The sequence below is a fragment of the Oncorhynchus clarkii genome, chromosome 6 (assembly GCF_045791955.1).
Source record: "Oncorhynchus clarkii lewisi isolate Uvic-CL-2024 chromosome 6, UVic_Ocla_1.0, whole genome shotgun sequence".
Classification (NCBI taxonomy): domain Eukaryota; kingdom Metazoa; phylum Chordata; class Actinopteri; order Salmoniformes; family Salmonidae; genus Oncorhynchus; species Oncorhynchus clarkii.
Genome location: NC_092152.1, coordinates 40,887,924 through 40,915,240, shown reverse-complemented (window position 1 = coordinate 40,915,240; position 27,317 = coordinate 40,887,924). Strand labels below are relative to the sequence as shown.

Below are 27,317 nucleotides of genomic sequence, written 5' to 3'. Positions count from 1 at the left end.
TCTGATAAGAGGAGGAGAAGAAGTGAGGGCTGTGCAAGAAGAGGTGATATAAGGGAGAGGCGAGGCCAACAAGGCTCTTTTAGGAAATTAGCTACTGAACCTCACAATCACAGGGTAATTTGTAGACTGGCCACACATTCTAAACAGCTTTCTACCCCAAGAACCACAATAGTGACAGACAGCCATGTAAATTAAAAAATGACGTGAGCTACTTGACCAAGATTCAGATAATAATAGTAATTGTTTGAAGAATAAAACCACAAACATATTGCATCCTCATCTAAAAAAAAAATATATATATATATTTTTTACACAGATAATAGATAATAACAGATAATAATTTCGCAGCAGAACCAAAATAGCTGTGAACTCAGGCTGTCCGTTTGAATTAAGACAGGAAGCCGTCATCTCAGGGAGAGTTTTCCCTTCCTGTTTGACATTAGCTTCCCCGTTTCATCCTCCGACATGAAACAAACACCTTGAACAGCGAAAAGAACACTTGAAAGGGACAATATCCTCCTCTTGATCGTCAAAGATGAGGGACATATTGAATGACAGCTTTTAGAGCTTTGAGAACGTCACCAGCGTGCTGGGAGGCAAGCTGACGCCTCATCTCAGATGCGTGGCTGCTATGATGCTAACAAAGTGCTGACCTTGAAATCACAAGTTTCCCTGCAATGAGACAGAGACTGGTTGATTCAGATATGAGCGAACTGCTGAATATTCACAGTATCAAGGTGTCACTCTCTGAGGAATGAATCTGGTACAGCTACTAGGTCTTGGCATGCAACTGTATATATGAACAGAGTGGATAGTTCCAGGATTTGAAAATCTACTTGGGTTATGCTTTATTTTAAAGTCCGATTTGATGCTGAGGAGGAGAACACTTCATGTAGCATGAGTTAAAGACTCATTTCAAATTTCACTTGGTTCTGTCTTCTATCAAGCAGAGAGCAAAAAATATGACAGAAACAAGAGACCAAAAGAGAGAGAGAGAGAGCGCTTTAAGTAGTAGTGTTTTATTCATCTGTATGTAAATCCAGTTGTTTACTGATTGCTTTAACAAAACAGGGATCAAGAGTGCCAACATCAAGCAGAGAAAAATAAAGTTAATGTTGAGATTACAAAACAAACAAAAAAACTGGTGGGGGGGTGGGGGGGGGGGGGACGAGGACTCGATCTGAAGTCAACAAGTCCTGACAAGGGATGTGTTCTTAATTGTCTCTAATCTCTACGTTTCTGTAAAAAAAATATTACAGTGCTACTTCCTATCCTAAGTTCAGAAAACTACTAGTGTATACAGTCGAGTGACGGCATCTAAAAGAAAATGGTTCCAGTTGGTTATCACCATAGAAAAATACCCTGGTTATTTGCTTCATAAACATACCATTGACAGATGAGGAACAGATGAGGAACGAGAGAGGGAGGGAGAGAGAGAGTGAGAGAGAGCTCACCTATTATTTCCATAAAGGGCATGATTATACGTTCTGAGCCAGTATCTTAGATCCTATTGCTAACAAAGATATACTGTAAATGCATGGCCACACAACTAATTCTGAAAATATATGCTCAAACAAAACCAATATTGGGCTAAGTATAATCCTATAGTCGAGTATACATACTGTGGAAATCACTAAAATCCTCATACAGCCGAGCACAATCCCAAACCATTGATTATTACACCATACTAATGGTACAGTATACAACATCATCTTCAACTGAGAGAAAGATAAAATTAAAAAAAACAATATCAGAGAAAGACATTACAAGTTCAAACTCATCTACGTTCATTTTTTCTTACCTTTTTTTTTTTGACATTAAGAGCAACTACAGACATCTTCAAGACAATGTTTCTGTCAGAAGAGCTGAAGTATTGAACCTTTCTTCAGCCAGGTAAGTCATTGAGAAACAAATAGCATTTTACGAGGATGACTTTAAAAGTGTAGGTTTCCATCAGTGAAAGTAGAGAGCTTCTCTGATTTACTCGTGTTCAGTGCTGAGAAACTACTCCTTGGGAACATGCTGAGCCGTTCTGGATAGGCTGACTTTGCCCCTGACCACTGGTCCAGAGTCAGATATTGATTCATCTCCCTGATGGTTATAAGGTTGGGATAAGGGTTAGGATCATCTGCTATAGGTCCAGGGTTGCAACTTCTATGTTGAGCCCACTGAGTACTGTGACAGTAACCATGATTAGGGATGGCATTCAATGAAACCTGAACTGCACAAACCAATATCCAACACTGCTCCTGTGCCACACAAATGTCCATCAACTGTGTGAATGACATGACATTTACTAGATGAAACAAGAGCATATTAAGATTTGGAATGAAAATATACATTTTTAATGAGCTGGAACAAAATTTCCCTGCAGTTCTCCCGTGCAGCTGGATTGAATCTCTCAACTGTAGCATTTTATCAGGGAGCCATAGCTATGGTCCATCAGATGGGGCTTAGTTCCATATCGGGAACCTCATATTAGGTCGGGAGTTTACCCTGCCCATTTTGAGCTCACCAGGGAAAAACTAGCCTATATCTTGGACCGGAAGTTCTTCCTGATCGGGTCACATGGTCAGAGAACCCTCGGGGCCTTAGAAACACGACACACGTATGAACATCCAACAGAAAAGGTAGAAACACGTCCAGTATGAAACGACATTGACTTCACAGTGATCAAAACATGTAGCCCTAACGGTCAACGAGACCAGAGTATAATGTTTTTAACATGTTTAGAACAATGTTTCCTTGTTTTCAGTCGCTACTCCATATCCGCAAGTCTGCTATTGCATCCAGACTGGAGTCAGGGGGAAATGTAAGGCTCACAAAACTGCCAGCACAGCAAAAGTCAACCCTCAAACGACACCCTATCACCATGCACTGTAGCACTAGTTTTGACTACAGCCACATAGGGCTCTGGTCAAAAGAAGTGCACTATGGGCAATACAGTTCTTTGATACACAAGCCTAAGACAGAGGTATACAGTGATGTACAGTATGATTTGTCTATGACTTATGACTGAACTACAATGGAATCCAAAAAAGGTCCATAGATAAAATAAAATACATCTACAAAAATAAAAACAACCCAAAACTACAGACATCTTTCCAGAAGGTGAAAATGTGGATCAACCGGTTTGTTTAAATGAGTGTGAAGGTATTACTAAGTGTTTGTAGTAGTATGTTTGAAGTAAACATGATTGGCCATGTGGTGAGTTTTCACTTTGACTGTGCACACGCCTATGTCAGTGTGTGCGGCAATGTATACGCATGCGTGTGTGTGTGTGCGTGCGTAGAGGGGGGGGGGGGGGGGCTACAGCGGTGGCTATGAGGCGTTGGATGTGTTGGGGCTCCAGCCCATCTGATAGGCTCTCTCCAGGGTTCTCTTGCAGTCCTGCATCACCGTACTGAACACGATGTGAGGGTACTGCACCACCAGCCTCTCCACAGTCTCCTCGTTCACCTGTAAACACAACAGCAGAATACAAAACGCATTAAAGGCACAATATGTTACTTTTTGTAGTAAGACGGCTGGTGATATTATTGACGCCTGAGGTGGCAGAGGACTAGACGTCATGATTCGCGTTAATCAAACAACATTTGTCTGTTCTCTTATGGTTGAGCCTCGATGCCAAGGAAGCTGTTGTGGCCTGACAGCCCAGTCCACCTGAGGCTTTAGTGTCTGGTGGTTAAGCAGCAGAGCATGTCTGTCTAAATGATCTCATGAGAGAACCAGAGGACGAGGAGAGAGAGAGAAAGAAAATAAGAGTTCCCAGATAGAGAGAGAGACAAGGAGAGAGGCAAAGAGAGTTCACAGAAAGAAACAGAGAGACAGAGAGAGTTCCCAGAGAGAGACAGACTGAAAGAGAGTGGGCGGAGAGACGGAAGACAAGCGTCTTCTTCTAATTAGTCCTCTTCATGCTCTAAAGGACAAGGGAATAACAAGTAGTCAAGCACCTTCCCAGCGGTTCCATCATGCAGGGTGTCACAGCTAGGCTGAGCCTGGCTGACAGTGTGCAGGCCTAGGAGGGCTCAGGACACAACAGGGGTGAAGGATGTTAACCACAACCCACCCTGCTGGTGTCTCACTCTGGCATCAGGACACTGTCCAAAGGAAATATGTGTAAACACACACTTCCATGAGAAGAAATACGCACATGCACTCACACAAAACGTGCTTGCCTGGTCCGTAGCACTGCTGGTTTTCATCCTTCCCCTCTAATCAGGGTCTGATTCATACATGGGACACCAGGTGTGTGGAATCTCTGGACTGGCTCATCAATGACATTCATAGGGTTGCCAAATTCCAGTGACTTTCCCAGAATTCCCAGGTTTTCCAGAAATTCCGGTTGGAACATTCCCGGAATCAGGAGGGAATAAGCCGAAATCCGGAATCCCTCAACCAGGATTTCTGGAAAATTGATGGAAGCAACCCGAGACATTCAACCAACTAACTATCAGAGAAAAAAGAAAACCAGCAGTGTGAAACTTGGAGACTGGTTTTGACTCCCCACTGGTCTAGAAAAATAATAGCAAAGGAAGAAGTGAAGATTCTGATGTGTTGTAGAGCAGGGGTTCTCAACCTTTTTTCCCGCCAGGGCCCACTTTTTCACATTAGCAAAATGTCACTCCACCCCCTCCCTTTTTAATATTGGTTATTGAGATATTATCTACACCACCGATATTATCTACACCACCAAAACATAGATTTTGTTTCATTCGAGAGGCGTAGGAAAATGTTGATGATTCCACGTAGTTTAACAAGACAAACGACACATTTTTAGGTTGGCTATTAAATTATGATTATAATAACAACAACAATAACAATAAATAAGGAAAATAAAGCCATGACCCGATTTCCCCAAATGTTATTCCGCTACCAAATATGTTTTATTATTATAATAGAATTTATTTGAACCCTCAATTTAAATATACAGTAGCAGTCAAACGTTTTTCTTTAATTGTACTATTTTCTACATTGTAGAATATAGTGAAGACATCACAACTCTGAAATAACACATATGGAATCATGTAGTAAACGAAAATAGCTTTGCACACTCTAGGCATTCTCTCAACCAGCTTCACTTGTAATGCTTTTTAAACAGTCTTGAAGGAGTTCCCACATATGCTGAGCACTTGTTGGCTGCTTTTCCTTCACTCTTGCGGTCCAACTGCAGCCCAAATAGGTGTGTCCAAACTTTTGACTGGTACTGTACATATTCTCTTTTACAGAAGGTGAATAAATCAATTGATAGCAACAGAGTCACACATTTGGCTCTATTATAACAAACCTAACACAATGTTACAATCTAAGTGCTCGGTGGTAAGCGCTATAGGTCCAGGGTTGCGTCAGAAATAGTTTTGCTATTGTCACAGCTGTTTATTAAAAGGGCTGTGTTCTGGTGAATAAAGTTGTATGTAGAGAGGGCTTGGCCACACACTGGCCAACCAAGGCGTTCCATGGCTTAAAACACATTCTGTAAGTTATTGACGGTCTTTGCGTTGTAGTCAACTCCCAATTCGGTTGGGGGAAAATAATACTCTCATCCTAGTCCATTGTGGGTTGATTTGACAGTTTATTAAATAAGGTGAAGGAAAAAGGAAACCGCACACTGCTCTTGATAGTATCACCGAGATTTAATAAGCTCACGGCCCTCATCAGAAGGCAAATAAGATTGCTCAGATGTGCGAGTGCCTTTTGATTTTTTCTACAGTTTATTAAATAGCATAGGCTACAATAACGAGTGATAGCAAAAAACATCCAGTGCTTCCTCAATATGTTTGGAGTGTTGACAGTCAACATTGTTGTAATTTGCGTCAACGAGTAAAGGGCTTCATGCAGCACACTTCTCCTCAAATAGAAAATACTAGGCTCCTGTAAATTGTATTGTACGTGTGAAGCACGTTCTCAATGAGAAAGATATAGCCTAGGCCTACCGTTGATACGATGTTATAGGACAGAAATATCTAAATAGCCTATGTTAGGAGGAGCAAAAGAGGCTGTCTTTGGAAATGGGGATAGATACAAGCCAAATGCTTTCTATAGAACAAACTTCACGTCAGGATAGGCAACCTACATGAATAATTCATGCATGTGTGTTATATTAAACAAAGAGGGAGTAAAATGTAGGCAAGCAATAAACATTTCAGAACAACTACTAGTCGAATAAGACATGGGAGAGATGGCGAATTTTGGCAAAGAGATTTATTTATAGACTAATACAAAAATAGCCAAACTGAAAACTGCAGACATGACTAGTGCCTCCCCCCGCGATCAAACTGACATAAAAACATAAAATGAAACTCAGCCTAACGTGATCAGAAATCTCAACTAGCAAGCAAGTTGCAGCAAAGAAGAATTGAGTGCGTGCGCGTTCACACGAAGGAGGGGGGCGGGGGCGGATCCTGGCAGGGGGGGGAGCTTTTCGGCACAACACCGGCTTTACCAGGTCGAAATTGCAAACAACTACGCTGGCTGAACAGCAGCCGAAAATAGAATAAGCATTGTATAAGATTACTTCTCAAGCAAAGTCCGATTTCCTTGACTCCTCAAATTTAGAAGGTCGTAGCTCAGCTTTTGAATGACATGGAAACAAAAGCCAAAGATATCCATGTATCAGAGATACGTCTTTGTTGGGCACTCTACCCCTTTGTTTCTAGCCTAAAGCATTGTGGATTTATACGTCGTTATAGATCGGCATATACAATCATGAATTCGTTTTTTTTTTTTTTAAATGACCCCTTAAATAAAGGTAGGTCCCATGCCCTCCCCAGGTGACCCCTAGGTTGGGAACGCCTGTTGTAGAGGCTCATTAGAGAACTAAATGACAAGCCTTTGATTGCTTTGATAACATATTATGTGCACTATATTGTACTGAGGAGAATAGAACGATTCCCCCAACAAACTCGTTAATCAGGCCTTAATTACAATTACGAGGGATCTAAAAAATGGGCCTGTCAATGTGATGGGAGGCCATTACCTTCATTAATGCTAATTTAGTGCAGCGCTGTGTGCAGCGTAAACAGGCTTGACACAAAATGGCTCCCAATCAAAGCGCTGAATCATCCGCTAATTGCTAGTTGCTGCAACAATAAAACTATTTAAGCCGTAACACTACCACTGTTTGATGTGTGTGTGTGAAAGTATTTCAATGACCTGTGTTGTTCTGTTCAGATGATTGGTTTGTTTTGGTCTTGTTCTTTTACGCCTGTTCTGTCTTTTTGACTGTTTTTCCCTGTTAGGCAGAACCAATTAATACACATTGGAAAAAATTGAAAGGAAATAAGTTAACTCGGGATATTTATTTAGATTTATTCTGTTTGTGAGAAGTTTGAGTCTAAAACTTTTTGATTTTTTTTACAAATGCCATATAAAGGCTTATTTCCATGGGAGGTTTTGAGATCCTGCCACAGATAATGTGGACATTACCTTTATATAGCAAATAATGTATAAAGGTAAAACATTGTTATTAAATAATGAATATACCTGATCTGATGCACTAAAAACCAATACAATTACAAGTTCAAACACAAAGGGAGAAGGATAAAGCAAAGTGATGCATGACATATGAATTACTGCATCATTACAATCTTAGAGGATTTATGCCTGTCTTTTATCAAAATAAATACATCCAATCCCCTGTACCATCCTGAGCTCCTCACTGTCCCTTATAAAACAAAGCCGTGCCCTTTCCAAGACATGATGACATCACCACACCTGCTTGGTATTTACAACCATCACACACACACACACACACACACACACACACACACACACACACACACACACACTTTGTGTTGTGAGCCAGAGTCTATGTAAAGACATGAAGGTCACTACTCAGCGCTTTGTGTCTGGGGGTGTTTTCACCAAACCCTGATGTACTATTCTGAAAGAGATCCATATGTAACTGTAGAGCCATAGTATGATAGAGCATATTGCAACAGGCTGGTGCTTTTCATCTTACACACAGATCTGAGATGGCAGCCACACATATCTGGAGCCAGGGCCTATACTTAGGATATTTTCCCCCAGTTTAACTTCAAAGATGCAGTTCCTGTGGATCTGAGGGGATCCTAATGTTGTCTGACATGACAAAGTGCTGTTGTCAGAGAGACAGAGAACGAGAGAGAGACAGAGACAGAGACAGAGAGAGAGAGAGAGAGAGAGAGAGAGAGAGCGAGAGAGAGCGAGAGAGAGCGAGAGAGAGCGAGAGAGAGCGAGAGAGAGAGAGAGAGAGAGGGAACGAGACACACACAGACACACAGAGGCAGGACAAAGACAGTCCTTTCCAATACCCTATTAAAACCCCCCTCGTTCATTTGGACAAAACAGATGCAACTCTTAATCAGTAACAAGTGAAAACGTTGAGTGAAAACATCGGGTAAATCACTTCCATTTCAAGTAAAGACTAGGATCTGTGAAATGAAGTCTAATCTCTTTTCCTGAACGAGTGTTCCTCAGACACCATGTCCCATCTATCTGTGTATCGACAACTGTTCCTTGGCGTTGCACCTCAGCCATCGTTCCGGCTAGCAGTGACTGGCCGGTGGTAAAGGTGACCTTTCTGAGAGTGCTGCCTTGCTGCTCTCCCTTTTACTGCCAGGGGTTTTAAGAGCCACTCTCACATGCAAATGTATTCCATCACCATGTAAAATATACATTTACCGCCTGCACCGGGGCCTTTCGTGAGTAACCACGTCACTAAAACACCTCGTAAAGATGACAAAACGCTGGCGTGTGCGCACGGTGGCACCGTGGCGTCCATGGGAAGAAGGGGCTCGTAAATCGATAATCAGATACACAAGCAAAAGATGCATATCAGGGGACAAGGACGAGGAGCAGCCTGGTTGCCAGTCTTTTCCCCCTAATGTTGTTGTTGTCGTCATGAGTGGGCTAAAGCAGACCCGGACCTGGCCACATGGAGTGATCCTGAGTCTACGGGAGAATACGAGAAACAACTGTGGTGGATAAGGAAAGGAGTACATTAATACCTGGCATATGTTCTCTGGGACTACATTTAAACAGAGAGAACATGGAACTCATGTTCCCAGATAGTTTTAAAAATACAAACTCACCTCAGTGCAGTAAAACAGGTCAGATATCCAGAAGGAGGAAGAGTATTTAGATGAAGGTGAAATAGAGTTTCATTTAACCAAATGTGCTCTCAATCAGAGATGGACTACAACTCAAAAACATCCTTCCATTTGTACTGTTCATTACGCTCTCTCCGTAAACATCAAAAGAGACAAACACAGCCAACGCCAAAGCCTCTTTCCACTCCCATCCACAGAGTGCATCACTCACCCACTAAATACATTTGGGGGACAATGTTTCAATGTTTCAAAGGGCAGTTTAAGCAGCTGAGGAATGCTGTGCCTCAGATATCTCAGTAAAAGCAAGTTTAATAAACAGGCTGGGTTTAAACAGGCTGGATTTATAGTGGCCCTAAAAGTGCCTGCAGGAAAATCTGCAGTTGTAAAGTTCCTAAATGAGTGACTGGACGGACAGCAGATACTTCTCTGGCTCTGATAAGAGCTCTGAGGAGAGGGGAGGAGGAAGGAGGGAGTAAAAAGGAGAGGAGAACAGGGCGGAAGGCAACGAGTGTGAACAGAACAGACATGGTTGTGAATGGCACATAAAGGGGGCATAACATGCTATGAAAACGAGTGGGTATGTCGCAAGCAGATGGTCATCGTACAGAGCCTTCAGAAAGTATTCACACCCCTTGACTTTTTACACATTTTGTTGTGTTACAGCCTGAGATTAAAATTGATTCAATTGAGATGCGTCACTGGCTTACACACAATACCCCATCATGTAAAAGTGGAATTATGTTTGAAGAAATGTTTACAAATGAATAAGAAATTAAAAGCTGGAATCTCTTGAGTCAATAAGCATTCAACCCCTTTGTTATGACAAGCCTAAATAAGTTCAGGAGTAAACATTTGCTTAACAAGAAAATCTATGGCAAGAAGTTAAAATGGTTGTCAAGCAATGATTAACAACCAACTTGACAGAGCTTGAATTTTTGTATCGACTCGGGTGTGAATTCTTTACGTAAATGAGATATTTCTGTATTTCATTTTCAACACATTTCCTAAAATTTCTAAAAACATGTTTCTACTTTGTTATGATTGGGTATTGTGTGTAGATGGGTGAGACATTATTTTTAAAATAGACTAACACCACAAAAGTGGAATAAGTCAAGGGGTATGAATATTTTCTGAAGGGACTGCAATTCTTTAGCATCTGGTACCTAAAGAGAAACCAGTCCGGGTCTGGTTCTCGTTACCAGATTACATCCCTGAGCAATGACTCATTGAATCTCTCTCTCTCACACACACACACACACACACACACGCACGCACGCAGACACCTATACAGCATCAGAGCGAGTGGCAGCCTCAGTGCCAGAGACAGAGGTAAAGCTCTGTGGGTTGGATCAGCTATGTTAGTAAACCCTCCACTCCATCATGTGTGACAAACAGAACATGGGGAATGTGTCCAGGGCAACCCCAATTTCTCCCAGCATGCCTGGATTTTTTTATTTTATCTACACAGGGAAGGAGGAATTTCCTGACCCCAGAGGGCAGAGACGGTCCCAGAGAAATAGATGGCTTTAACATCCCTGAACACTACAAAAAAAAAAATAATAATAAAATCCTCTTTTAGTTTGATATATTTAGGAGTCAAACACCACACGCACGCACACTCCTAGAGAAGATAGTGAATTGGTAAATAAATGGTCCACTCACCTAAATGGTCAACTCACTTAAAACAGAACATTATAATAGAATAATAGCTTTCGTGTTTACAATACAGGAAACGCTCCCTTCAACCTCAACGAGCAACCCTGGAAAAGCGCTGTAAAACATGCAGGGGAATTTCCCCTAATCATAAGTAATATCACTTATATCACATCACACTACTGGTGTAAAATAACTTCTGGTCCTGTCATTAAGTAACGGCTCTCTATCATTTGTCATATGTTGTACTGTCCCCATGCTATTACTGGAGCCCAAGGGATTAATACTGAACAATGTAAACGCAACACGCAACAATATCAAAGATTTTACGGAGTTACAGACCATATCAGGGAATCAGTCAATTGAAATAAATGAATTAGGCCTTAATCTATGGATTTCACGTGACTGGGAATGCAGATATGCATCTGCTGGTCACGGATACTAAAAACAAAAAACAAATAAACATGGGCCTCAGGATCTCGTCACGGTTTCCCCATGCATTCAAATTGCCATCGATAACCTGCAATTAGGTTCGATGTCCTTAGCTTACGCCTGCCTATACCATTACCCCACAACATTTCAGAGAAATACGTTTTTTTTTTTGTGCGTACAGAACAATTTCTGGGATCTTTTCTTTCAGCTCATGAAACATGGGACCAACACTTTACATGTTGCGTTTATATTTTTGTTCAGTGTAGATTATAAGATCTGGCAACAACAAGACAACGGTGACAGTCTACATACACTGGTTGTGACCGGCCATCAAATCAGCCTTCAATCATCATAGACTGTTCACATTGGAAGATGTTCAAAGATGTACTGTACTTTTGGCCCTAAAAAACAGATGTATCTAATGAAACATCTATCTAACCAGGAGAAACATGAAGATGTGCATTGGAGAGAGAAAAAAAAGAAGGCCTTTCATCAAAAGGGACAGTAGGCACATTGGTATTCTAAACATGTCACGGGCTCTTGAAACTCCTTCCTGATCCAGCCCTGTAGAGCCAGTGTACATTGGTTTTCCACATAGACTAGTATGGGTCAGAATAAGGCAATCCTAAAAGACCTGTTGACTGATGTAGGCTTCACTTGATCTCAACAGGCTGATCTTGCTTTTTTCCTGAGACGGGAAGAGATATAGTACAGTACCGCACAAATCTCCGGAAGCAAGCAGGAACAGATTCCAGAGCGGCTTACTGGAGTCCGAGACATGAGGAATTCCATAAGGAAAGTGACAACAGGGCTATTGTGTTGGGGTTACAGTAGCCCAGAAAACGGCCCCTTTAACTGCCCCTGAAATCAACACAAGGACACCCTGACCCTGTCCCTTTAAAGGGACAACGTATTCTGAGATCTGGCAAATTAAGAATCAGTCTTGGTTAAGTAAAGCACTACACCTCTCGGTACACATCTCATGTGGTTCTGTTAACCTCCTCTGACTGGAGGGTAAATGCTGCAGGATGGGAGGAGGAGAGGAGTACAGGAGGGGGAGAAGAGAAGAAAAAAAAGGGGGATGAGGAGGATTTTATCAAACGGAATCAAATAAACTGAGCAGAATCTAAAACTTACACAACCTTGCTTGGTCTTGACTAGAATAGAAAGAGAGAGAGAGAGAGTGAGAGACAGAGACAGAGAGACAGAGAAACAGAGAGAGAGAGAGAGAGACAGAGAGAGAGAGACAGACAGACAGATAGACAGAGAGAGACAGAGAGAGAAAGAGTGAGAATGAAAGTGAGAGAGCTAGAGAGAGACAGAGAGAGAGAGAGAGAGAGTGAAAGAGAGAGTGAAAATGAAAGTGAGAGAGCTAGAGAGAGAGAGACAGAGAGAGAGTGAAAGAGACAGAGAGACAGAGAGAGAGAGAGTGAAAGAGAGAGACAGAGAGCTAAAATAGTATACACCAGTGTGTGTGTCTGCCTCCATACATTCTCATTGAAGGGCACAGCTGAGATTCCTTTCACATCGTTAGTGGACTGTCTCCGTCTTTCACTCTTCTACCCTCTATCTCACTCTTGCTTTCTCCGCCACTTTCTCTCGCTCCTGCCCTTTAAAAGTGAGATGAAGAGATGATGAGGAGGGGGGGGGGTTCAGTTAAGACCGCCGATCAATACCCCTTCACACGGCGGCATGAGATTTAAGATTACACCACTGACCACACACAGCAAATGACTCACTTGGTGAACTTTGACCTTCAAGCCTAACCAAAGAGGAAAAGAAAGAACCAAGGCAAGGGGAGAGACGGAAGGAATGACAAGTCAATGTAATGATATCTTACCGACTTAGCTCTGATATTTTAGACCTTAGAAAAATAAACATACAATTTTCAGGAAATTAATATAGTAGTGTATATTATAGGATTAGGTCAAGTAGGAAGTCCTTTCATTTCAGTTCACAAACACAGGCCATGTCATGATTCTTACTTCCTTCCATCTGAACTTGAAACTCTGTATGTAATAACAAGAACTGGCCAATAGGCTTGTTAGACCTCAAAAAACTTCTTGAAACTTTACACATAACTCATCCTTTTCTCCGAGCCCAGAGTCTAGTCCCTCAACAATTACTGTAGTGTTTGTGTCTGCAAATTGCTCTGAATATCTGTCTCTAGTCATAACAGAGGTATGCATCAGCCGAGCATCCATATTGATTATGATGCCGGTGGTTTTAACAAGGTCCATGTGGTCCCTCAATGGGAGAACACCATGCATCGCTCTGTCCCCCTCTCCCTCTCTTGGCCATTAACATAACTCATTATGCTTGCGACCAGTGTTACTCGAGAGCAATGTCATTCTTTCCCCGGTCCTGGTTCACGCTGATTCAGTGAGTTTGCCGTCGTTCTGTTTCAGCACCAGAGATATTTGTTTTCCCCCTCTAACTAAGGAGAGGAGAGGTACAGTAAAGCTGTGTAAAAAAAAAAATATTCTAATAAAAACATTCCTATTAGGAACACATGGATGGAATCCCTTAGATGGTACATCAACAGTCTTGGGTGTGTTGGTTGGCTGGGAAATCACAGGCGCCTGTTTGATTCGCTGGCTAGTCAAAGCAGTCGTGAATGTTATTGCTAAAGGAGAAAGACACTGCAACGTTCGCAACAACAACAAAAAAAGTCCATGAAACAGTGTGTGTTACTCAACTGCAAAATAGACAAGGGGCTGAGAAGTAGTTATGCGAAGTGATGACTCATAACCCGCAGTCCCCGCGGTTATATCTGCGGGGCGGGCGGGCGGGTCTAGGGTCATGACATAGTGTGGACGAAGGGCGGGTGGGTGGCAGGCGGGTTGAATAAAGAAATGACAACGCATAAAACATTTGCGATTCATATCTATAGGCTACATTTAGGTTTTCCTTTCAATTCTATCTGGCTTCAAGGCTCCCGAGTGGCACAGCGGTCGAAGGCACTGCATCTCAGTGCCTGGTTCGAATCCGGGCTGGATCACATCCGGCCGTGATTGGGAGTCCCACAGGGCGGCACACAATTGGCCCAGCGTCGTCCGGGTTTGGCCGGGGTAGGCCGTCATTGTAAATAAGAATTTGTTCTTAACTGACTTGCCTGGTTAAATAAACGGTTCAATAAAAATAAAATTAGTATCAAATACACGCCAAATGCTTTTGGGAAGTTGGGCAGAAAAGTTCACGTAGATCCAATGAGGCAAAAAGGACAATGTCAGAGTTGAATTAAATAGAGAGGCGCTATACAAATTTGACAGTCACAAGATGGGGACTTCAAAATGGCACGTCAAGGGAACTGTACTGTTCATATGGGTTAAATGGAACAGTAAGCTAAATGAAATCTGGACACTGACTATAGGTCTATAACCTCTCACATAGGCTAATATAATATTAACTCCTGTAGAAGGAAGCATTTCTTAGAGTAAAACTATACACCAATAATTTCTTTCTTTCAGCATCTTGAGAGAATGAATGTACAGGTAGGGACATTCTGCAAAGGTAATATCTTGATTAGCATCATACAAGCTGATAGTATTTCAATCACATAAAACATGCATCCAAGCTGAACTGAAATCTTAATGAAATACATTTTGGGTCATTTTAACAGATTTTAATTGTACAAAACAAATCTTCCCAGTTTTTTTTGTTTTGTTATTGCAATTTCTCTCCGGTCTCTAAACGTCTTTAAAAACATAAGATAAGTACATTTCACACCAGTTGACCTTTTCCACATTTAAAAGTTATTCAATTGAGATTGTGTCACCGGCCTACACACAATACCTCATAATGTCAAAGTGGAATTATGTTTGTAGAAATGTTTGCTAATTAATAAAAACTTTAAAGCTGAAATGTCTGGAGTCAATAAGTATTCAATCCCTTTGCTATGGCAAGCCTAAATATTTGCTTTAACAAGTCACATAAATAAGATGCATGGACTCAGTGTGCAATAATAGTGTTTAACATAATTTTTGAATGACTACCTTATCTCTGTACCCCACACAATTATCTGCAAGGTCCCTCAGCCGGGCAATTAATTTCAAACACTGATTCAACCACAAAGACCAGGGAGGATTTCCAATGACTCGCAAAGAAAGGTAGTTATTGGTAGATTGGTCAAAATAAAAATAGCAGACATTGAATATCCCTTTGAGCATGGTGAAGTTATTAATTACACTTTGTATGGTGCATCAATACACCCAGTCACTACAAAGATACAGGCGTCCTTCCTAACTCAGTTGCCGGAGAGAAAGAAAACTGCTCAGGGATTTCACCACGAGGCTAATGGTGTTTTTAAAACAGTTACAGAGTGTAATAGGCTGTGATAGGAGAAGAATGAGGGTGGATCAACAAGATTGTAGCTACCCCACAATACTAACACACATGACAGAGTGAAAAGAAGAAAACCTGAACAGAATACAACTATACCAAAACATGCATCCTGTTTGCAATAAGGCACTAATGTAAAATGTACAAAAATGTGGCAAAGAAATTCACTTTATGTCCTTGGGGCAAATCCAACACAACACATATTTTGGCAGGCATGGCAGTGGCTGCATCATGTTATGGGTATGCTTGTAATCTGCAAGGGAGTTTTGTTTTTAGGGTAAAACGAAACAGAATAGAGCTAAGCACAGGAAAAGTCCTAGAGGAAAACCTGGTTCAGTCTGCTTTTCAAAACACACTGGGAGACAAATGCACCTTTCATTAGCACAACACCTTAAAACACAAGGCCTATATACACAAATTGCTTACTAAGACAACATAGAATGTTCCCAAGTGGCCTATTTACAGTTTTGACTTAAACCAGCTTGAAAATCTATGGCAAGACTTGAAAATGGCTGTCTAGCTGTGATCAACAACCAACTTGACAGAGCTTGAATCATTTCTCGAAGAATAATCCAGGTGTGCAAAATTCTTATAGACCCAGGAAGACTCACGGTTGTAATAGCTGGCAAATGTGATCTAACATGTACTGACTCAGGTGTGTGAATATTATGTAAATTAGATATTTAAATCTATATAATTCCTCTTAAATTCAGGCTGTAACCCAACAAAATGTGGAATAAGTCAAGGGGTATGACAACTTTCTGAAGGCACTGTATCTAATTAGAGACCATTTGACTAACAAATCGCCTTCAACATTTCGGAAATTATCAGCAGGAACATAAACCTATCTAAAAAGGCCTGTCAAAAAATGTTGTTCGCCGGGGCCTCCCGAGTGGCGCAGTGGTCTAAGGCACTGCATCGCTTTGCTAGCTGTGGCACTAGATATTCTGGGTTCGAGTCCAGGCTATGTTGGAGCCGACCGCAACCGGGAAGACACATGGGGCGGCAATTAACCCAGCGTCGTCCGTGTTAGGGGAGGGTTTGGCCGGCAGGGATGTCCTTCGCACTAGCGAATCCTGTGGCATGCCGGGCGCAGTGCACGCTGACACAGTTGCCAAGTGTACGGTGTTTCCTTCAACACATTGGTGCGGCTGGCTTCCGGTTTAGGTGGGCATTGTGTCAAGAAGCAGTGCGGCTCGGTAGGGTCGTGTTTCGGAGAACGCACGGCTCTCGACCTTCGCCTCTCCCGAGTCAGTACAGCAGTTGCAGCGATGAGACAAGACTGTACCTACCAATTGGATACCACGAAATTGGGGAGAAAAAAGGTCAAATAAATAAGCAATAAATCACTGTACAGCACATTTTCTATCGGACTATTAGTGGGTTAGGATCGGGAGTGGTCCTCAGATTTTCACTTCATCGCATAGTCAGGTGGTTGCGGATGGGTTGTTATCAATTGCAGGTTGGTGCGGGTGAACAAACAGCTGACCCGCACATCACTACTGGGAAGTTAAGTATTTTCTTTTGAGACTATTTAACTAGCTTAGGCATTGTCCTTCAAGAAAAATCCAGCATGTTTAATTTTAGTAGATTACTAAGACATAAATAGTACTGGGGCAGAAATGCCATTCCAGTTAGGACTAGCCATGTGAAGAGCCTGCTGTTCTGAGGAACATGCTCTGACATATGTGCTACTTGTGGCTAAAATGTATCTGTTTCTCTGAAGATAAAAGGAAGACACTTTTCCAGTCTTTCAGCTCCCTACTTCAAAGCCTGGCAGGCAGACAGTTTAAAGATGACAAAATGAAATGATTTGATTATTTTGGGCGAGTTTGGATCAATAGCATTCTTTCTCTCCCTGTCAGGCCGTGGAGGTTTGGCCCTAAGGGCAGCGGGGTAATGAGTGGAAGCAGGCAGAACGCGCCATTCCCCAGACACTAGGGGTGTTTAATCTCAATGCCCCATTCTAAACTGTGTTAACAGCAAATAGCACAAGTGGAATCAGGGACAGTAACTCCACACATCTATTTTATAGTACACATGCATACACACTCCACACAAGACATAAAGGGAGACAGACACAAAGGGAGACAGACACAAAGGGAGACAGAGACCGACACATGTATAATACAATTTTTACATCGTCGAAACTACAATTATACATTTGGATCACAATTTGAATCGACTTTGAGTGGAAAAACAAGCGAGAACCTTCACGTGGTTGAAGTCATCTCCCCCCCAGCTAAACCCAGATCCTAGCAAAGCAGAGCTATCACCAGTTCCCAGACTATAAAACCCATCCAGTGAGGAAGTGTGTTAATATCAAAGTATAACGGTCGATCCTTCACATCCCCCGTCACCATGGGCAGCATATGGTCCCTGTTAACAGTCCTATGAATTTTACACATTATGGGTTCTAGGACTGGTCCACATTGTGAGGCTATGGACACACAAGCACGCGCGCACACACACACACACACACACACACACACACACACACACACACACACACACACACACACACACACACACACACACACACACACACACACACACACACACACACACACACACACACACACACACACACACACACACACACACACTCTCTAACATTCCCCCACATTCTGACACTTCCAAACAAATCCACACGGGACCTGCCAAGGAAAAGCCGTGGCTAAGTCCTGCGCTCCCCTCCCTCCGTGTGTCAAGGTTATCACACAAGTGTGTATTTGTGTAAAAAGAGACGGGGCCTGCATCCCAAATGGCACCCCATTTCCTTTACAGTCCACTACTTTTGACCAGAGCCTTATGGGCAACGGTCAAAAGCAGTGCTCTATATAGGGTATAGGGTGCCATTTGGGATCGCGGCCCTCTGACACCTCTCTCTTTGCAGGGAGGGAGAGGAAACCAGTGAAGTGAACACAATCACTTCCTCTCATTCAAACTGTAACCATGCACCATGTCTGCTAGCAGCAGCACAGCTATGGATGACAACAATCTAATAGGAGATAATGCTAATAGCTAACCGGGGGCAGAATCGGTGACTTGCACTATTCTCTCCCTAGAAACAAACTGGACTTCATTCGACGCAGACAAAAAAACGATGCCAACCAATCAGGGACGAGCTCCCTGTGCCCCATGTGGATCAATACAAACTAATCAAGATCTTCCTGCAAACACATTTTTTGAGCCTGACCAAATAAGAATCTTCATAAAAGAGAAATTCATCTTGCTCTCTCCCCAACCCTCATCTCTCGAGGGTAGACCAGAAGGCCTGCAAACTACACAATGAAAAGACCGTAATAAACTCATCCAGATGAGGACATGGCTCTCAACAGACCGGCTATATTTTATCCTGAGCTAATACAGTATAATACAATATCTGGAGCGCACTCCGAGAGCCCCGTGCTCAGCTGATCCTGAAGGACATGTCATATCAAACTGAATTGAGTCACCATGGCAGCGGGACTATATAAGTGGCCCTGGCCCTAACTAAGCAGCCCAGAGCCCGTGTTTTACCATGCTGATGTCTCTACTGCTGTCACCACTGACCTCACACTGCTGTGAATGACTAGTCCTAGGGATAGAGGGATGGGGCGAGAGATGGAGAGAGGGATGAGAGAGGTCAACATTTCTTGTGAGGAAACGTAGTTTAGAGGCACTGCTCTTTTCTAAAGGGAGGGATACAGGAGAGATGGAGACATCTCAGCGAGAGAGAGAGAGAGAGAGAGAGAGAGAGAGAGATCAACCGGTTAGAGAGAGAGAGAGCCATCACCAGTTAGAGGGAGAGAGAGAGAGCCATCACCAGTTAGAGGGAGAGAGAGAGCCATCACCAGTTAGAGGGAGAGAGAGAGAGCCATCACCAGTTAGAGGGAGAGAGAGAGAGCCATCACCAGTTAGAGGGAGAGAGATAGAGACATCACCAGTTAGAGAGAGAGACGGAGAGAGAGCGAGCCATCACCAGTTAGAGAGAGAGAGATAGACACATCACCAGTTAGAGAGACAGAGAGAGAGAGCCATCACCAGTTAGAGAGAAAGAAAGCCATCACCAGTTAGAGAGAGAGAGAGAGAGCCATCACCAGTTAGAGAGAGAGACGAAGAGAGAAAGTGCCGTCATCAGTTAGAGAGAGAGAGAGAGAGAGAGAGAGAGAGAGAGAGAGAGAGAGAGAGAGAGAGAGCGCCATCACCAGTTAGAGAGAGAGATGGAGAGAGAGAGCCATCACCAGTTAAAGATAGAGAGATAGAGAGCCATCACCAGTTAGAGCGAGAGTTAGAGAGAGAGATAGAGAGAGAGCGCCATCACCAGTTAGAGAGAGAGAGAGCCATCACCAGTTAGAGAGAGAGAGATAGAGAGCCATCACCAGTTAGAGAGCGAGAGAGAGAGAGAGAGAGAGAGAGAGAGAGAGAGAGAGAGAGAGAGAGAGAGCCATCACCAGTTAGAGGGAGAGAGAGAGACGGAGAGAGAAAGAGCCATCACCAGTTAGAGAGAGGGAGATAGAGACATCACCAGTTAGAGAGAGAGACAGAGAGAGAGTGCCGTCACCAGTTAGAGAGAGAGACGGAGAGAGAGAGAGCCATCACCAGTTAGAGAGAGAGAGAGAGAGAGAGAGAGCCATCACCAGTTAGAGAGAGAGAGATGGAGAGAGAGAGTCATCACCAGTTAGAGAGAGAGAGATAGAGAGCCATCACTTGTTAGAGAGCGAGAGATAGAGAGAGAGATGGAGAGAGAGAGAGAGCCATCACCAGTTAGAGAGAGAGACCAAGGAGGGCCTACAGCAGCACCTAGATCTTATGCACAGATTCTGTCAGACCTGGGCCCTGACAGTAAATCTCAGTAAGACCAAAATAATGGTGTTCCAAAAAAGGTCCAGTCACCAGGACCACAAATACAAATTCCATCTAGACATTGTTGCCTTAGAGCACACAAAAAACTATACATACCTAGGCCTAAACATCAGCGCCACAGGTAACTTCCACAAAGCTGTGAACGATCTGAGCGACAAGGCAAGAAGGTCATTCTATGCCATCAAAAGGAACAGAAATTTCAACATACCAATTAGGATTTGGCTAAAAATACTTGAATCAGTCATAGAGCCCATTGCCCTTTATGGCTGTGAGGTCTGGGGTCCGCTCAACAACCAAGACTTCACAAAATGGGACAAACACCAAATTGAGACTCTGCACGCAGAATTCTGCAAAAATATCCTCCATGTACAACGTAGAACACCAAATAATGCATGCAGAGCAGAATTAGGCCGATACCAACTAATTATCAAAATCCAGAAAAGAGCCGTTAAATTCTATAACCACCTAAAAGGAAGCGATTCCCAAACCTTCCACAACAAAGCCATCACCTACAGAGAGATGAACCTGGAGAAGAGTCCCCTAAGCAAGCTGGTCCTGGGGCTCTGTTCACAAACACAAACACACCCCACAGAGTCCCAGGACAGCAGCACAATTAGACCCAACCAAATCACGAGAAAACAAAAAGATAATTACTTGACACATTGGAAAGAATTAACAAAAAAACAGAGCAAACTAGAATGCTATTTGGCCCTACACAGAGAGTACATAGCGGCAGAATACCTGACCACTGTGACTGACCCAAAATTAAGGAAAGCTTTGACTATGTACAGACTCAGTGAGCATAGCCTTGCTATTGAGAAAGGCCGCCATAGGCAGACATGGCTCTCAAGAGAAGACAGGCTATGTGCTCAATGCCCACAAAATGAGGTGGAAACTGAGCTGCACTTCCTAACCTCCTGCCCAATGTATGGCCATATTAGAGAGACATATTTCCCTCAGATTACACAGATCCACAAAGAATTCAAAAACAAATCACATTTTTAAAAACTCCCATATCTACTGGGTGAAATTCCACAGTGTGCCATCACAGCAGCAAGATTTGTGACCTGTTGCCATGAGAAAAGGGCAACCAGTGAAGAACACACACCATTGTAAATACAACCCATATTTATGCTTATTTATTTTATCTTGTGTCCTTTACCATTTGTACATTGTTAAAACACTGTATATATATTTGTAATGTCTTTATTGATTTGAAACTTCTGTATGTGTAATGTTTACTGTTCATTTTTATTGTTTATTTCACTTTATATATTATCTACCTCACTTGCTTTGGCAATGTTAACACATGTTTCCCATGCCAATAAAGCCCTTGAATTGAATTGAATTGAGATAGAGAGCCATCACCAGTTAGAGAGCGAGAGCGAGAGAGAGAGAGAGAGAGAGAGAGAGAGAGAGAGAGAGACATCACCAGTTAGAGAGAGAGAGATAGAGAGAGGCATCACCGGTTAGAGAGAGAGACGGAGAAAGAGAGAGCCATCACCAGTTAGAGAGAGAGACGGAGAGAGAGAGAGAGCCATCACCAGTTAGAGAGAGAGACGGAGAGAGAGAGAGAGCCATCACCAGTTAGAGAGAGAGAGAGAGAGCGCCATCACCAGTTAGAGAGAGAGAGAGACGGAGCGAGAGCCATCACCAGTTAGAGAGAGAGACAGAGAGAGAGAGAGACATCACCAGTTAGAGAGAGAGACGGAGAGAGAGAGAGAGAGAGAGAGAGAGAGAGAGCCATCACCAGTTAGAGAGAGAGACGGAGAGAGAGAGAGCCATCACAAGTTAGAGAGAGAGACGGAGAGAGAGCGCCATCACCAGTTAGAGAGAGAGCGCCATCACCAGTTAGAGAGAGAGAGCCATCACCAGTTAGAGAGAGAGAGAGCCATCACCAGTTAGAGAGAGCGAGCCATCACCAGTTAGAGAGAGAGAGAGAGCCATCACCAGTTAGAGAGAGAGAGAGAGAGCCATCACCAGTCAGAGAAAGAGAGCGCCATCACCAGTTAGAGAGAGAGAGAGAGCCATCACCAGTTAGAGAGAGAGAGCCATCACCAGTTAAAGAGAGAGAGAGAGCCATCACCAGTTAGAGAGAGAGAGCCATCACCGGTTAGAGAGAGAGAGAGAGAGCCATCACCAGTTAGAGAGAGAGAGCCATCACCAGTTAAAGAGAGAGAGAGAGCCATCACCAGTTAGAGAGAGAGAGAGCCTTCAACGGTTAGAGAGAGAGAGACATCACCAGTTAGAGAGAGAGAGAGAGAGAGAGAGAGACATCACCAGTTAGAGAGAGAGAGACATCACCAGTTAGAGAGAGAGAGACATCACCAGTTAGAGAGAGAGAGACATCACCAGTTAGAGAGAGAGAGCCATCACCAGTCAGAGAGAGAGAGCCATCACCAGTCAGAGAGAGAGAGAGAGAGAGAGAGAGAGAGAGAGAGAGACATCACCAGTTAGAGAGAATCTACTAAAATCTACTAAAATAATATTAGGTAACAACAATCCCATCCCTTCTTGACAATGTCACTGTAATAGTGAAGGTGTAAACTTGGCAGTAGAAAACATAAACAGTATATTTGACCTCTCAGCTTCTTTATCAAATCTAAAAATGTCAAGCAGACAACCTAAGAAAATTAACAACAATGACAAATGGTTTCATGAAGAATTCAAAAACCTAAGAAAGAAATTGAGAAACCTATCCAACCAAAAACATAGAGAACGAGAAAACCTGATCCTTCACTATGGTGAAACACTAAAACAATACAGAAATACACTATGGAAAAAGAAGGAACAGCACGTTAGAAATCAGCTCAATGTCATTGAAGAATCCATAGATTCTAACCACTTCTGGGAAAATTGGAAAACAAACAACAACACGAAGAGTTATCTTTCCAAAACGAAGATGTATGGATAAACCACTTATCCAATCTTTTTGGCTCTATAACAAAGAACAAACAGAAAAAGTATATACATGATCATATACAGATGTTAGAATCAACTATTAAAGACTACCAGAACCCACTGGATTCTCCAACTACATTGAATAAACTACAGGACAAAATACAAACCCTCCAACTCAAAAAGGACTGTGGGGTTGATGGTATCCTAAATAAAACAGCCATCTTGGGAAAATCCTCTGCATTATCAGTAACAGCAGACTCGTACATTTCCTCAGTGAAAACAATGTACAGTACTGAGCAAATGTCAAATTGGCTTTTTACCAAATTAGACCACATACTCACCCTGCACACCGTAATGAACAAACAAACTAAACCAAAGGCAAAGTCTTCTCATGCTTTGTTAATTTCAAAAAAGCTTTCGACTCAATTTCGCATGAGGGTCTGCTATAGAAATTGATGGAAAGTGGTGTTGGGGGGAAAAACATACAACATTATAAAATCCATGTACACAAACAACAAGGTTAAAATTGGCAAAAAACACACATTTCTTTCCACAGGGCCGGGGGGGTGAGACAGGGATGTAGCTTAAGCCCCACCCTCTTCAACATATATATATCAACAAATTGGCGAGGGCACTAGAACAGTCCACAGCACCCGGCCTCACTCTACTAGAATCTGAAGTCAAATGTCTACTGTTTGCTGATGATCTGGTGCTTCTATTCCCAACCAAGGAGGGCCTACAGCAGCACCTAGATCTTCTGCACAGATTCTGCCAGACGTGGGCCCTGACAGTAAATCTCAGCAAGACAAAAATAATAGCGTTCCAAAAAAAATCCAGTTGCCAGGACCACAAATACAAATTCCATCTAGACACCGTTGCCCAAAAAAACGATACATTCCTTGGCCTAAACTTCAGCGCCAAAGGTAACTTCCACAAAGCTGTGAACGATCTGAGAGACAATGCAATAAGGGCCTGGAGAAGAGCCCCTTAAGCAAGCTGGTCCTGGGGTTCTGTTCACAAACAGACCCCACAGAGCCCCAGGACAGCAACACAAGTAAACACAACCAAATCATGAGAAAATAAAAAGATAATTACTTGACATATTGGAGAGAATTTACAGAAAAACTGTGAAAACTAGAATGCTAAACTCTGCAAAAAAAAAAGAAATGTTTATTTTCAGCAAACTTAACATGTGTAAATATTTCTATGAACGTAACAAGAATCAACAACTGAGACATAAACTGAACAAGTTCCACAGACAGAAATGGAATAATGTGTCCCTGAACAAAAGGAGACACAGTAACAGTCAGTATCTGGCGTGGCCACCAGCTGCATTAAGTACTGCAGTGCATCTCCTCCTCATGGTCTGCACCAGATTTGCTAGTTCTCACTGAGATGTTACACCACTCTTCCACCAAGGCACCTACAAGTTCCCGGACATTTCTGGGGGGGATGTCCCTAGCCCTCACACTCCGATCCAACAGGTTCCAGACGTGCTCAATGGGATTGAGATCCGGGCTCTTCGCTGGCCATGGCAGAACACTGACATTCCTGTCTTGCAGGAAATCATGCACAGAATGAGCAGTATGGCTGGTGGCATTGTCATGCTGGAGGGTCATGTCAGGATGAGCCTTCAGGAAGGGTACCACATGAGGGAGGAGGATGTCTTCCCTGTAACACACAGAGCTGAGATTGCCTGCAATGACGACAAGCTCAGTCTGATGAGGCTGTGACACACGGCCCCAGACCATGACGGTCCCTCCACCTTCAAATCGATCTCGAAACAGAGTACAGGCCTCGGTGTAACACTCATTCCTTTGACGATAAACGCGAATCCAACCATCACCCCTGGTGAGATAAAACCGCGACTTGTCAATGAAGGGCACTTTTTGCCAGTCCTGTCTGGTCCAGCGACAATGGGTTTGTGCCCATAGGCGACGTTGTTGCCTGTGATGTCTGGTGAGGACCTGCCTTACAACAGGCCTACAAACCCTCAGTCCAGCCTCTCTCAGCCTATTGCGGACAGTCTGAGCACTGATGGAGGTATTGTGCATTCCTGGTGTAACTCGGGCAGTTGTTGTTGCCATCCTGTGCCTAACCCGCAGGTGTGACGTTCGGATGTACCGATTCTATGCAGGTGTTGTTACACGTGGTCTGCCACTGAGAGGACGATCAGCTGTCCGTCCTGTCTCCCTGTAGCGATGTCTTAGGCGTCTCACAGTACGGACATTGCAATTTATTGCCCTGGCCACATCTGCAGTCCTCATGCATCCTTGCAGCATGCCGAAGGTACATTCACGCAGATGAGCAGGGACCCTGGGCATCTTTTTTTGTGTGTTTTTCAGAGTCAGTAGAAAGGCCTCTTTAGTGTCCTAAGTTTTCCGAACTGTGACCTTAATTGCCTACCGTCTGTAAGCTGTTAGTGTTTAACGACCGTTCCACAGGTGCATGTTCATTAATTGTTTATGGTTCATTGAACAAGCATGGGAAACAGTGTTTGAACTCTTTACAATGAAGATCTGTGAAGTTAATTGGATTTTTACGAATTATCTTTGAAAGACAGGGTCCTGAAAAAGGGACGCTTCTTTTTTTGGTGAGTTTATTTGGCACTAAACAGAGAGTATACAGTGGCAGAACACCTAACCACTGTGATTGACCCAAAATTAAGGAAAGCTTTGACTATGTACAGACTCAGTGAGCATAGTCTTGCTATTGAGAAAGGCCGCCAAAGGCAGACAGGCTTTGTTCACTCTGCCAACAAAATGAGTTGGAAGCTGAGCTGCACTTCCTAACCTCCTGCCAAATGTATGACCATATTAGAGACACATATTTCCCTCAGATTACACAGACCCACAAAGAATTCGAAAAACAAATCCAATTTTGATAAACTCCCATATCTATGTGAAATACCACAGTGTGCCATCACAGCAGCAAGATTTGTGACCTGTTGCCACAAGAAAAGGGCAACCAGTGAAGAACACCATTGTAAATACAACCCATATTTATGTTTTATGTTTTCCCTTTTGTTCCTTTTAACCATTTGCACATCATTACATCACCGAATATATATATACTTAATATGACATTTGAAATGTCCTTATTCTTTTGGAACTTCTGTGAGTGTAATGTTTACTGTACATTTCTTGTTGTTTATTTCACTTGTGCTTATTCTCTATTTAACTTGGTTTGGCAATGTAAACATATGCTTCCCTTGCCAATAAAGCCCCTTAAATTGAAATTGAATTGAGAGAGAGAGCGAGAGAGAAACAGGTGTAGTCTATGGGGTGGCGGGATGGCGGTTGAGAGAGGGATTGGGTTCGCACCAAGGGAGAGATGATGGGTACATTTATTTATTTCACCTTTATTTAACCAGGTAGGCTAGTTGAGAACACGTTCTCATTTGCAACTGCGACCTGGCCAAGATAAAGCAAAGCAGTTCGACACATACAAACAAACATACAACCAATAATACAGTAGAAAAAGTCTATATATAGCGTGTGCAAATGAGGTGAGATAAGGGAGGTAAGGTAATAAATAGGCCATGGTGGCGAAGTAATTACAATATAGCAATTAAACACTGAAGTGATAAATGTGAAGAAGATTAGTATGCAAGTAGAGATACTGGGGGAGCAAAGGAGCAAGATAAATAAATAAATAACAGTATGGGAATAAGGTAGTTGGATGGGCTATTTACAGATGGGCTATGCACAGGTGCAGTCATCAGTGAGCTGCTCTGACAGCTGGTGCTTAAAACTAGTGAGGGAGATAAGAGAGGGGAATGAGGGATGAGAGAGTAGGAGGTGCAGGGTGAATGGAGGGCATGGTCACACCTGCCCACCGGGCCTACATGGGGAGATTAGATGCCTACTCCAGCTTCAAACTCCCACTTTGAACCACCCCCTCCCTATTTCTCTCTCTCTCTCTCTCTCTCTTCATCATCACTCCATCTCATGTACATTCTACATACGGTTCATATACAGTTGATTTCTACTCTCTCTCTCTCTGTGTGACCTAATCATCTGTAGCTCCCCTCTCCACAGACTTGAGCTCACC

The 27,317-nt window shown here is 42.9% G+C and overlaps 1 protein-coding gene across 3 annotated transcripts in view; it reads right to left on the bottom strand.

Moving 5' to 3' along the window:
• Positions 1–1,003: 1,003 nt before the first annotated feature.
• The window catches only part of LOC139411167 (F-box and leucine-rich repeat protein 17), a 303,569-nt gene continuing 277,255 nt past the window's right edge, over positions 1,004–27,317 (bottom strand). For all 3 annotated transcript variants that reach the window (XM_071157074.1, XM_071157075.1, XM_071157076.1), the window contains one exon: positions 1,004–3,459. In XM_071157074.1, the coding sequence (XP_071013175.1) occupies positions 3,322–3,459 (138 nt within the window). In that variant the 3' untranslated portion in view covers positions 1,004–3,321. The remainder of the gene's footprint in view (positions 3,460–27,317) is intronic.